Raw genomic sequence first — 13,618 nt, forward strand, 5'->3', positions numbered from 1 at the left:
TTAAGTTCAATCTTAAATAAAATACCTAAGGAGGGTCTCCTGAATGGACCCCGCCCCCATCAGTCTTTCTTGGCTTCTCTGAAATGATGAGATTAAATGTTAACAAACAAAAGCAGTATGAGAGACTTGAAGGGACTCGATCTCTCCATCGTCAAAGGGGTTGCTATTTCTTTAAGGTTCTGCTGTCCCACAAAAAGAATCCATGTTCACAGAGCTCTGACTGCATTCAGCCAAGCCTCCTTTCTCTGCCTGCCTACAGAGCTTACAAGCAATGGGAAAAGCAAGGATCGGGTAAGCCTCTGTCTGTGCTCTCTGCCTTTCACAGGAAGGAGAGATAGGCTCAATGAGGATTCCGGGCCTCTCAGTTAACCTGATTAGTTCAGCACATTGCTCTCCTGAATGACAACTTATCATGGAAGTAAGGAAGAACTTCCTGCAGTAGGCGTCTCCTACAGCCGCAGAGATGCATCCTATTAGATGTGAGATATCTCTGTCTCCCTCCTCACCAGCTCACAGGTCAGAGAAGCTGTGCTGCTGGACCTGGTGCCCGACTGGGTTTTGAGTCCTAAGGACAGAAGGCAAGCTCCCATCTGCCCAGGAGACCTCGGAGGAGGCTGAGAAAAAGGATGCCCTATGGGCAACTTCAAGCCCTTCTTTCAGCGTCAACCAGGCACATGATAGGATTGGGGTGGAGGACAGGAGGATCTTGTGGGTGGGGGTAGAGAAAGAGAGAACAAGGAAGAATTTGTTAACCCTTCTGTCACAGCAGTACTGTGTTAGTATGCTTACGCCCAGACAACTGTAATACTGATTTCATATTTGGTAGCGCTGAGACATAGGTAACTTGCCCTTATAAGAAAACTTCCATCCTGCCAAAAAAAAAAAAAAAAAAAAAAAAACTTCTCTGAAGCATATGTGTATTATTTCCTTTCATTCAAGTTAGCGTGTACAATAGACAAACTGCTTGACAGAGTATAGTCCTTAAAATGTTCTCCATGTGAGCATCAGCAGCGGGGGCTCTCACTTACTTGTCTGCTCTGTGATTTACTTGATCAATTAAACAGTTAGGCAAAGAGGAGATTTGCATGGTAATAGTGTGAAGATTAACATTTTTTTTAACCGAAACAAATTTAATATTTCATCCTGCATTTTCTGTTTCTTGTCATTCTTTAATGGCTCGACCCCCTCGCTTTAGCATGTGGTTGCAACAGGCCTGTCCTTGGGCAGAGCTGAGACCATCATCAGTTCAACGACTAAGTTCCTCACCCCCCTTCATTTCATAAAATCATACCCCGAGCTTCTACTGCACGTGAGCAAGGTATTGTGCTCAGGGATGGGAATGGGCAGCAGCCAGCAGCTGTGTCAACTACCCCTTAAGCTTGCTGTCATCCTTAACAGGGCCGAGGTGCATCTGCACTACCTTGTCCAGCGAAACCACTAAACGCTGGGACTCGAACTCCACAGCAAAGAGTCTTAGCAGTCTCTTCCTTCCAGCCTGTATTTGAAACACCATTCTAGGACTTATGTGCCAAGGACTGTGCTGACACATCTTAAAATATAGGGCTTAGGGCAATTGAACTGCCCAGTGCCACACGCTGCTAGCTGAGCTAGGATTCAGTCTGATTCAGCCTACAGTCTTAACCAACTTGTGGACTACGTCAGAGGAGTATAAGAGAACCAGAGCGTTCGCCCAAGTTCAATACCACTGGGGATGACTTCAGCCTGAAGGGATCTTTTTTGTGCAGCTTAGTTCTAGTCTTATATTGTGTTCTTCTGTTGTTAAGAGAAAGTCAAATAGGTACAAGCAGCATGTGCTTGTGATCCCAATACTTAGGAGAAAAACTGAAGAATCACAAGTTCAAGGCCAGCCTAGGATATAAGAGACATTATCTCAAAGAACAAAGGGAAATCAATAATATTTACTTACTATTTCAACATAGCACCCCTCAAAACTCTGAGACACTGAAAAAGAGCCAGGACCCCAAGAGCCTTGTTGGATTTAAGATGCATTTACTTTGAATCTATGTCTCTCTTTGCAGGTTTTCTGGATAATCTTGAACACAGTATGAGGCAAATAGTAGAAGCCCAATAAATAGTTGTGGAAAGAAAAAGAAATAAGTGAGTTTTTGTCTGAGAAGGCACAGTCACCATGATTAGCTTAGCAAGGTAGCTCATCTTATTAAAAGAGAAAGCCATCGTGCCTCTTACAGTAGGGATACATAAAATATATGAGGCTCAGTTTTCAAAATCTGATTTTAAGACTTTGGGAAGTCCCAACCCCAGTGGTTTTTATGTGTGTTGTAACCTTGTTATATTTTTATAATAAAAACATAATCATATGTAGATATGTGTGTATACGCATGTGTGTGTGTGTGTGTGTGTGTGTGTGATGTTGAAGACTGAACTCAGAGCATTTGTACATGTCAGATACACACTCTACCTCCATTGTGCAATACCAGGAAAGTAGTGAGGCTTCCAGCCATATCCCACAATGAAGATGAATGTCCCCATTTTGGAGATTGGAGCACTGAGGTGCTTGAGGCAAAGATACTAAGTAGCCATGAAGAATCTGACCTGTCTGCAAGGTGGCTTCAAAGTCTCTGTCTTTGCCATTGCACTGCACCTTCATTAGATTTCCCTCTGGATTGTGACTTTCATTTCTAACTCCACAAGCTAGTGTGGCTGTAACTAAGACACTGGTTAGGTGACTGTGTTTAGAGAAACACGTGAGGGAATGAAGTGCAGCTACCAAGAAAATTGAAATAAAAGAACCTCATGCTGGGGGGTACTGGAAACTGCCTCACTGGGTAATGAAGGATGGTGAGGCCAAAACTCAAGCTGAGAGCTGGAGGTGTGGAGTCTGTTATCACTGGCTCAGGGACTAGTCCCTTAGGCTGCATGACCCATCAGCTAAGTCTGCTGATGGAAGGGAAGCCTCTGAAATAGCACACCTTATGGTGTTCAAATCTGACAGCATTATGCTATAGCTGTGTATGTGACAATTAAATTTGCAGTGGCCAGGGATTTCGTTTACTTTGTTGTGTTATGCTCATAGGTTGGTCTTTATGAGAACATAACAGATGTCTTAAACAGAGTAACCCTTGCCTGGAACCACAGGAAGAAGCTATCAAGTTTTCCGAAGTTAGTCTGTGATATGTAGCATGCAGCAGAGATTAGTATCTAGCTTTAAGAAAACACCAAGACCGTTTAGGAAAACCTCTGTTTAGGTTTTCCTAAACTGTTGGTAATGCTTTCAAAGATCATTGAGTGAATATTTTACCAACTCCCTTTCCCAGGGAACTTTCTGATCGTTAAATAGGATGCTCACTTTTTGCCATCTTTTTTGTCTTTGGTGTGTGTGTGTGTGTGTGTGTGTGTGTGTGTGTGTGTGTGTATCTGTGTATGTATCTGTGTGTGTATCTGTGTGTATATCTGTGTAGCTGTCTCTGTGTGTGTAGGCCTATCATGTGTGTCATCAACCTGAATGACAATCTAGAATTCTTCAAACTACCTATCCATTTGGGGGGTGGGGCATCAGTTGAGAGTGCACTCAAAACTATTTTTTTAATTATGATGAGATATTACTAACAGACCAGAACATTAATAAGTGAGAAACATAGTTTCTAAAGTGGGAAAGTCCTCGATGCTTAAGTATTGAACAATAATAAGTTGCCAACAAAGTAGTTGTCAGATCTGCAAATGGAGTAGAAGAGAGCTTTAGTTAATCATGACTGCTCAGAAAAGGTGGGAAAAAAAAGTGTCTACAAGACTGACTCCTCTTTGGTGAGTCTTCAGTGTCTAAGTGGACCCTACACTCCATGTAAATATTCACAGCCCCAGCAGGGGCAATATCCTATAAAGTCAGAAAAACTGATGACATAGGACAATCTATTTCAACATTCTACTTTGATGACCTTCAACTCTTGGACTACAAGAAAGACTTCCACCCTGATCACATAGCACCATGGCATCGTGAAACACCCCCCCCCCCATGTTTGCTGCCTACAGAAGAGTGCTTCTCACTCACACAATACCCATCCCTGTACATAGCATCCATGTTTGGTCAGCTGAACAGAGAATGGCTTTTAAAAACCAAGTCTTGATATTGATTACAAGGGCTTTTCTTTTTTCCAAAACCGCTGTCATCGCATGTCTGAATGAAAATTTAACAATCTTACTCACGTCCTGTACAATAGATACAGTGATCATGTCCAGATTAAAAGGCCAGCTGGCACACACTTCATTTAACTCTATTCTGTCTTGCCTTTGCCCTGGCACTTAAAGTGTTAAAGAAAACAAGGGGAGAAGGCTTGAGTGTACAGAGAGGGTTTACCGGCACTCACTTTTAATCTATAGCCCTTCACTCTGTAGCTTATCCAGCCCCTGTCAGTCTTTTTCCTTCTTTATATTTCATGAGGAACCCCCCAGGCTGTTCCTGAGAGACAGAGCCCAAGTGTCCATAAGCTTTTAGTCAGGTAAAAAGGGAAGAAAAGGGATGGGAACAAGAGCCACCGTAAAGCTAAGAGGCATCTATTAGATGTCACTATGCTTTTGTATTCATGTCAATGATTCCGGATTAGAGTATTTGAAATAATCTTATTGAGAGAAATCAAAAGCCCACCGAGTGAGAGGCAGCTCCTGTAGCACACGGCAAAAGCACAGACAATATCTTGTTAAAGATGTGTTGCCTAACACCATTACGGGGCTTTTTTTGTTATATTATGAAACTATTGTGCTTCGAACAGTTAGTGGGATGCCGGAGTTATTGAGGGCCGTTTTGGAGGTGATTGTGTGGGATCCAGCTAGCTAATTTACCAGCCTAGTGAAGTTGTTACAAGTGGATTTGAAAGGAGGCCATGCTTGCAACTGGAACTGGGCATTTTACCCTTAAAAATAAAACCTAATAAAATACTAAACATCATTGTGTCCTTGCTTAAGGTCATGTCCAACTGAGAAAGATGGAATGAAACTGGTTTGTTTCCGCCTAATCAATTGCATAAACTGCATCTTTTTGCACAAGTGACCCCCCTCAAATGAAAACATAATAGGGTTTTTTGTTGTTTTGTTTGAAGACTTCCCTTTTCATGAAGACTGCTCTTTCTCCTATGTCTCTCTCTGTCTCTGTCTCTCTGTCTCTCTGTCTCTCTCTGTGTCTCCCTCTCTGTCTCTCTATGTCTCTCTCTGTCTCCCTTGCTGTTTCTCTCTCTCTCTCTCTCTCTCTCTCTCTCTCTCTCTCTCTCTCTCTCTCTCTCCTTTATACTTTACCAGGATTAAGGCAATTAAAATTCTATTATAACAAGTACTGTAACACTAAAACCCTCATTTGCTTCTGGACAAAAGCTTGTAACTGGAGAAATAGTTTGCAAGGGAGATTTATCTTCATCTACCCACACTTGTAAAGACAGAGCGCAACCAAAGACAAACCTGCACTGTTCACCATATTCCATTGGTTGCAATAGGAGTCACTTTTATACTGTCCTGAACAGTGTATGGTTACATGGCTTATAAAGAGATAGAGAGGGGAGCCGGGAGGAGGGAAAGGGAGGAAAGAATTGGTAGTCTATTTTAGATAACATCTCATGCAAATTAAAATGATCAAAATACAGTCTCTTTAGTCTGGAAAATCTAAGTGGATATATATATATATATATATATATATATATATTAATTAGAGATTTGGCCAGGTGCTGGTAGTGGCATAGAATAAGAAGCTCTATCAATGAAGTCTCACCCTTGCAGGGGGTTTGCTGTGCTTGTTTTCAACTGGAAGTAACTTATTCAAAAGTAAAAGCATGTTTATTACACTGATGAACTATCATCGCCAACTAACTGCGACATCGCTAGCCCACATGAGACTGCAGTGCTTTCCTGCATTTTCCCAAACTGTTACAGAGACAAACTGATGATGACATGAAACACAAAGCCCCACCATGTGTTACACACTCTCTCTCTCTCTCTCTCTCTCTCTCTCTCTCTCTCTCTCTCTCTCTCTCTCGTCGATGTCCTGAAGCTCTGTTGAACACATTTCTTGGAAGTTGTGCCATAATTTCCTTTACAGGAAAACCACTGTTGCTTATTATACAGTGTCTGCTATAGTGGAACACCCTGTAAAAGTACTTTGCATCATGATCTACTGTCAGCATATTTGAAATGCATTTTAATGTACCCTGGTTGTGTATTTGAGAATAGCTGATAGCAAATGGAATCTAGACTGCTATTAGCTTATTGTATTAGTAATTTCTTTTTTTTTTTTTTATCACAGTAGCAAACCATGCCCAAGTGTTTAGGGCTCAGCTCATCCTCAGAATGCTACCATCTGATAAATGTAAAATTGAGAATGATATTTGCTCACATAAGTCTCATTGCTAATAATCACATGTGAATTCCCACTGAGAAAACAAATGTTTAACTTCACCAGGGCTAGAAAACAACTGTAAACTCACGCTCCCTGTCAGTGCTGGCTTCCCACTGCTGAAGAGGTATAAGCCTCTCAGAGCAGCCAGGAGGGCAGCAATTATCCTGTCTGGGACAGCTTTAGAGAATGGATTCTTCTTTCTTTGGTTTTAACTGAACAGTCAGAGTTAGGGAATTAGGTGACATGGAAGGTTTCTCAGAGCTCTGAGAAATGCATTTGCACCTCTGTTTCTTAGTGACCTATGCAGCAGCTTGCATGCTGTGCTGAACAGTTCTCTGCTCACTCATTGGCCCTTCCAAACGACGGGATGAAGAGGAAGATAAGGCTTGAAAGAGCAGTAAACCGAAGTCATGAACCTGGCTATGCCTCTCATTTGGGGGCATTATCTTCATGTTCATCTAAGGCAGTGGTGCTCAACCTTCCCAGTGCTATGACACTTTAGCATGGTTCCTCATGTTGTGGTGACCCCCAACCATAAAATTATTTCATTGCTACTTCAGTAAAATTACTATTGTAACCTGCAATTGTTGTGAAACATAATGTCAATAACTGTGTCTTAGACGACCATTGTGAAAGGGGCACCGGACCCCTCCCCCTGTCAAAAGGGTTGAGACCCACAGGTTGAGAAATTATTTAAACGAAGGACTTCACGGTTATGGGACACAGAGACAGAAAAGCATTTTTGCATTTATTTGGGGATTTACCATCAGTGATAAGACAGAAAGAGGTGCCGGGCGGTGGTGGCACACGCCTTTAATCCCAGCACTTGGGAGGCAGAGGCAGGTGGATTTCTGAGTTCGAGGCCAGCCTGGTCTACAGAGTGAGTTCCAGGACAGCCAGGGCTACACAGAGAAACGCTGTCTCGAAAAATAAATTAAAAAAAAAAAAAAAAAAAAAAAAAAGACAGAAGGAGGTTATTGGCTAGAAGACACATATGCCTTCAGAAATTCCAGGGCACACATTCTCTCACACATGTCCAATGGTAAACACTACCTATGAGTGACCTGAGTCTACATGTTACTGTTGTTTCCCAGTCATGCTGATGGTCACATGGTCGTGTGAAAATGTGGGCCACAACTTAGTGAAGAAGCTAACGTGATGGTGATATAGCACTGCTTTCCTACAAGTCTGACCTCTATACCGTGACCTCTTAGATCAAAACATGGACCTTCGATAAAAATTTCTATCTGAACACGGCCAAGGTTTTTCTATTCACGTGACCTATGGCAGGTAAAAAGAGCATTCTACTTATTTCCTGGCTGACAATTCCATTTTGCATTATAATCATTGCAAAGCCAGTTGATGCTACCTAAATGACCTGGATGTAGGAGAACTCAACATCTACAAATCTCGGTTCTTTTCCTCTTTTTCTTCTTTGGAGGAGAGCTTTCGATAAGTGTGGCAAGAACAATTCCAAGCAGGCTTGGAATTTTTTTGCATCCCAAAAGTCATATATTCTCTTAATGTCGCTGTGGTCTGTCTTTCTTAGTTCTAAGCATAAATGCAGAGATTTTTACAAATGGAAAAGACAGACAAGACAGCATTGTGGCAATCAGCAAACTCAAGTCATTTAGAATAGTAAGCATTGATGAGCTTTTTTTAAAAAAAAAAAATCTCAGGCCAGGCAGTGGTGGCGCACACCTTTAATCCCAGCACTTGGGAGGCAGAGGCAGGCGGATTTCTGAGTTCGAGACCAGCCTGGTCTACAGAGTGAGTTCCAGGACAGCCAGGACTACACAGAGAAACCCTGTCTCAAAAAACAAAAAAAAAAACAAAAAAAAAACAACAACAAAAAAAAATCTCAGTTTAATATACTAGCTCTGGGGGACCCAAGATTTGCAGGTTATTTAAACTACATTATCCATATTTCTGAAAGGGTTGGGTTTTAACTGACACACTTTACTACTTTATCTTGTATTATTTCTATCTCTTAAAAACAAATTCTGTGGGCTGACAGTTAAGGATCCACAACCCTATGAATTTACACCTTCATTTGCTTAGTCAGTCTAATGTCTCCATCCATCCGCTGATGCTAAAGTGAAGAACAATACAGAATTGCCCCTGCCCCACATAGTTGAGCCAGAAGCATCAGTGATCCCTGTGAAAGAAACTCAATGATAAAATTTGAAAAAAAAAAAAAAAAAAAGAGAGAGAGAGATTTTTGTAAGGCCATCTGTATTCATCCATCTCACCACTCCAAGACAGTCTAGGAAAATAAAGAATTGTTTTCTTAACTAAGCAAGAATCCTAATTCAAACTAGATGCAGAATAAAAGTCTTTACTTTTAATCTGTACAGTGAAAGGGTGCATAATGAAGTTTCCATAGAGAAACAGAAGTTGTCGTGTGGATTCTGAGAAAGTGGGCTCCCAATTCAGAGTACCCTATGTGACTTTTGTCATTATCCTCTTTTCTGATTCCTACAAAGCAAACCTAATTAAGGACCTCCCTCATTAGTCTTCCAGAAAAATTAGCACAGCTTATGCTAATTACTCCTGCAAAATTTAATAAACTCGTTGAAATGGGAATAGTCTAATGAGGTTTTATTTATTGAACTAAGATAACTCCAAGGGAGAAGGTTAGGACACAGGGATATCCACTGTAGTAATAAAACTACAATGTATTCAATTTCCAAACAGGAATTTTATTGCAAACCTTTTAAATTCAAATCTGAGTTCCTACGTGAATGTTAAATCAATCCCCTCCTTAATTCAATAACTGGAAGTCATTTTTTGCTTTTTACTTTAACAATAATTACCACACATAGCCCTTTATCTCAAAGATAATGAAATTTGCTGTTGTTAGTTCCTGTTCATCAGCTATTGAACATAGCACATTTGACTTTTCCCATGTCTGCACAGCCCAAATATCTGGATCATTGGGCACAGGCTGGGGTTTTATGATTCTTAATCAAGCTATTTGGCATTGAGCAGAAACGTAACCGAACAGTCGTCTCCAGATGCCCTCTTCCTACCACCACACAGCAATTTTCCAATAAACATTTTGACAAATTGTCATGACTGAAGAAAAGTAATTTGGGTCATATTTTCTTACTTTGTTGCATGCCACTGGAAGGAAATAGAAACTTGTCTGTCCAACTGCTGGTTTTGTTAATTTCATTACACACACACACACACACACACACACACACACACACACGCATGCATGCATGCAATTTACCAAACGGAGGTCTCCAAATCACTGGCAACGAATAACGTGGCCAAATTTTAACACAGAAAAGCCTGGCCCCGTACCACTTCTGTGTGACCAGAAAGCCTCTTCCCTCTACCCTATAAATAGTTTTCCTGAATAATCACTGCTAAAAAGTCTTTTGACTGACAAAAAAATAGCAAGGTTCTTCCAAATTCTGAAGGTCAAGCAAAGGGAACTCAAAAGTATTAGCTTTCAAGAAGTGACTGTATGTTAAACCTATGGTAACGTCTAACCAGAGCCCATACCCTCAGACTTGGGCTGCGTACAGTATGCATGTTATATATATTTTAAAAACTGACTGTTCCTACTGAGTACCGCAGGCTCAGACTCTCGTATCCATAAATCCGAAAGCAAATCAACCACTAAGCACATAACAGATATTATACAATCAACAATGAAGAGTGAAATTGGAAACTGAAATCCAAACGCGGTTGCCATTACATTCCCCCACCCCTTTGCAGAAATTGTGTGGAGTTTTCTATGTCTTTCCTTGCCTACATTCTAGTGATTTTCACGCCTCCGTTTCAGAAGGGGAAAGCTTCACATATAGGCAGGAACAAGAGTGGACGCTTTTTTTTTTTTTTTTTTTTTTTTAAATCTTTGGCAAAACGAAGAAGCAAATAACTTTGAGAACTCACATGCAAATAAAAATGGCCAACTGGAAGCTCTGCCTATCAACTGGTCTCTTTACCAGACAATGGCAAACACCGGCAAACCAATGTATATTGGTACAAACACATCCAGGGTATCTCAGCCGTTTTTTAAAGTGTCCCTTCCCTCAAGAAATAAAACTAGCTGTGTAGGGCTTTTATTTTGTCTAACCGAAACAGGGGTGGAGGGGGGTGAAAACTATAGCTGTCATATAGATGTCATGAATAATATCTCCAAAGCCAGCAACAGCATAAAGTGCAGACCTATTTTTGCCTAAATTGTTTGAACTCCACCACCACCACCCCCAGCCAAGAAAACGGTTTTAAGTACCCTACTGGGACAGATGCAAGGCGGGCGACAATAGAAGCCACACTAATGCAATCCAGGTAACACAATCCTGTTTCAAAAACACAGGGCGGGCTAATTACAGTGCTGCTGAGTCAAGTTTCTCCTGCCATCGCAACCCACAAGAACAGGTCAAAATCAGATGTTATTCAAACCACAGTCCTATCAGCCTTCTGCATCAGAGTCGCGGCTTAAAACCCGACGAAGGACTTTAAAGCTTAACCCATTCACAAGCAAAAAATTGTTTTCACGACAGGTGGCACGGCAGGCCCTCGTCATTACGTAAATCAAAAAAAAAGACGATGAGACACCACAGACTCCTCATGAGTTTGGGAAGTGTGCGGACTGGCTCTTGGATGAGATGTTTTCTTTTTAATGTGAGAGTAGGAAATACTGTCTTCAAAAGGGAAGCCGTGTTCTGAACGGTATACACGAATGAAAGCAAGGTAGCAGAAGAAGATGCCATGTCTGATGTCACAGATGAGCACGCCATCCTCACTGTGGACACCAGACAACATCACTGTACATCAAACGTTTGCCTCTTTTAGCTTGAAATCAAGATGTTACTGTGCATATCAAATATATATATTTTTTCATGACTCCTTTCATGAATATTCTGACTGGAATATTCACCTGAAGTGAAACTTTGACAAAGCTACTACTTGGAGATCAACATTGAGCTAAGGACCTGAAGACACTCAGAGGTCATAACCAACAATATTTTGATAGAAACCAAGATGGACAAACTAGTAGCCTTGGCTTCTTTATCCAAGAAAGGATAAATCAAAATTTAAAAAAACATAAAGAATTTGACAGATCGCTCCTGCTGCATCTTTGTCTTGCTGCTGCCTGAGACAGTGTTACCGAAGCTCAGAAGGAAGATCATCTGGTTGCTGATTTCCTCAATGAAGGAATCTGCCTTATTTGAATGAAGACTCTTCGCCGCCCCCCACCCCACCGCCCCAGTGAATAGAAGATAGTAGTTCTTTTCCTAGCTGACAATTGACAGTGTCTATAAAGCTTCCAGGCCATTTAACTCCCAATGAGTAAATGCTACATAACGAGTGGCTTATCATACATGTTTCCATACAATGAATTTCAATAATTAAAATGTAAAATGAATATTTGGGGTGCCACTCTGCATAGTATGTGCACACCGACTTCAGACTGCACTGGCAGACTGAAACAGATGTATTGCTCTACAGTGATTTACTTGGTCATGTAAGATTAGTAATATGGATGTGTTTAAAAACACAATAATTAAGACAAGCAGGAGAAATTAATCAACTCACAATACTGTGGGAGCTGCAATCAAGCCCGGAAATAACAGTAGGAAAATCGTGGTTCACAGATCTCTTTAAACTGCTTTTATGCATAAATAAAACCTTAAAATGTAGATGGATTACGTCCAACAGAACTACTGTAGCTAAAAGTGATAATGATTCAAACATTTTTCAAATAAAAGTTAAATATTTATAAGCACCCAACCGCATTTCATAAATCACCAACTATTATTATTTTATTTCTGAAGCTTCCTGGTACGGCATGAGGACTGAGCCACAGAGAGTGAGGAATGAACACATGCATATATATTACTTTACGAGCATTCATCCGACACAGAACCGGAGCCATCCGAGAAAAGGGCCTCCAACGAACATCCCATATGGCTTTCCCCAAAATCACAATCGCTCGGCGCAGTATAAGTCAGGACCAACAGGCAAACTTTAGCCACATGCATCCCTAACCCTCGCCTGTGAGCGACACAAAGCAGGTGTTTCATTATAATGAGGAATAAGACGCCAGTAAAAGAAGAGTGGTCCCTACCTGTCAATTATCACTGGATCTGAGGGAGTCTCATTTCGGTTGCCACAGCTTTTCTTGTCACAACAGCGGCTACGGAGAAAAAGCGAAAGGATTTAGTACCAACCATTACAATGTAAAATCATCATTGAAGCAGACAGAAGGTTCAGATTGCTAGGCTGCAAATGCTAGAATTACCACAAAGCCATACCTGGCAATCAACAGATCCTAGGGACAGAAAATTCCATTTGGGTCACTTAGGGGTTAATGGCTGGGCTTAACCTCTCCCTGTTCAGAGGACAGGAGGAGAGGGGCCCTCCCAGAACCAGGCATACAGTCTAAGATGGGGTCTCTCCCTCACTACAGAGTATTGGCATGGTTCAATGTGAAGTACTGTATTCTCACATCTACCCAATGAGAATATTCAGGGTCGTGGGTGGATCAAACATTCTTCCCTCAAGAACACACTAATTGTGTGGAAGGCGTCAATGATACTGATGAGTGATCCCCTCCCCAGTCATTCTGTATTAAATGGATTCTTTTTTTCTTCTCTTTTTGATGGGTGGCACTTCCTTCAACCACAACCCTGGGATTCTCAAAAATCACAGTGCACTGACTGTTTTGTTTGCCTTTGAACATCATCTTGAGATTAAAGATAATGATCTATAATGATGCAAAGAAGGAGAAGGGGAACAGAAAGAGTGAAGAGTCTGTTCTCGGTCCTCTGGCTTTGGTGGCCAGCCCTGGCAAGAATTGGGGACACTGGCTAGCACAACCTTGACTGTAAACATTGGGTCACAGGAAGAACAGCCATGAGCAAGGAAAGCCCTGTCACACACATTCTATTCTGTTATGACCCTGAGACTGCCAGGTTGGAAAAAAAAAAAAAATCCCAAGGTGTTTCAAAAAGGAGAATTTTAAAAAATCATGGATTTCTTTTCTCTTTCAAGACAGAGTCTCATGTATCCAAGACTGACCTCAAGCGTGTTATGTAGCTAAGGATAATCTCAAACTTCTGATCCTTCTTCCTCCACCTCCTCAGTACTGGCTGTGATTATAGGTGTGTGCCCACTTTATGCTATAGTGTTAGGGGGTTGAACTTAGAGATTCAACCTGAGATATATAACCCCCAGCTGAAGATGTCATGTTTTGAAAAATAACCAACCCTCAGCCAAAACTGTGCATCTGAAATACAA

General features: G+C 41.3%; 1 protein-coding gene across 11 annotated transcripts in view; it reads right to left on the minus strand.

Annotated features, from left to right (window-relative positions):
• Ebf1 (EBF transcription factor 1) overlaps nt 1-13,618 on the minus strand; it is a 387,708-nt gene that overhangs the window by 348,545 nt on the left and 25,545 nt on the right. For all 11 annotated transcript variants that reach the window (XM_076937012.1, XM_034505153.2, XM_076937011.1 and 8 more), the window contains one exon: nt 12,447-12,515. In XM_076937012.1, coding sequence (XP_076793127.1) covers nt 12,447-12,515 — 69 coding nt within the window. The remainder of the gene's footprint in view (nt 1-12,446; nt 12,516-13,618) is intronic.

The sequence above is a fragment of the Arvicanthis niloticus genome, chromosome 6, assembly GCF_011762505.2.
Source record: "Arvicanthis niloticus isolate mArvNil1 chromosome 6, mArvNil1.pat.X, whole genome shotgun sequence".
NCBI lineage: Eukaryota > Metazoa > Chordata > Mammalia > Rodentia > Muridae > Arvicanthis > Arvicanthis niloticus.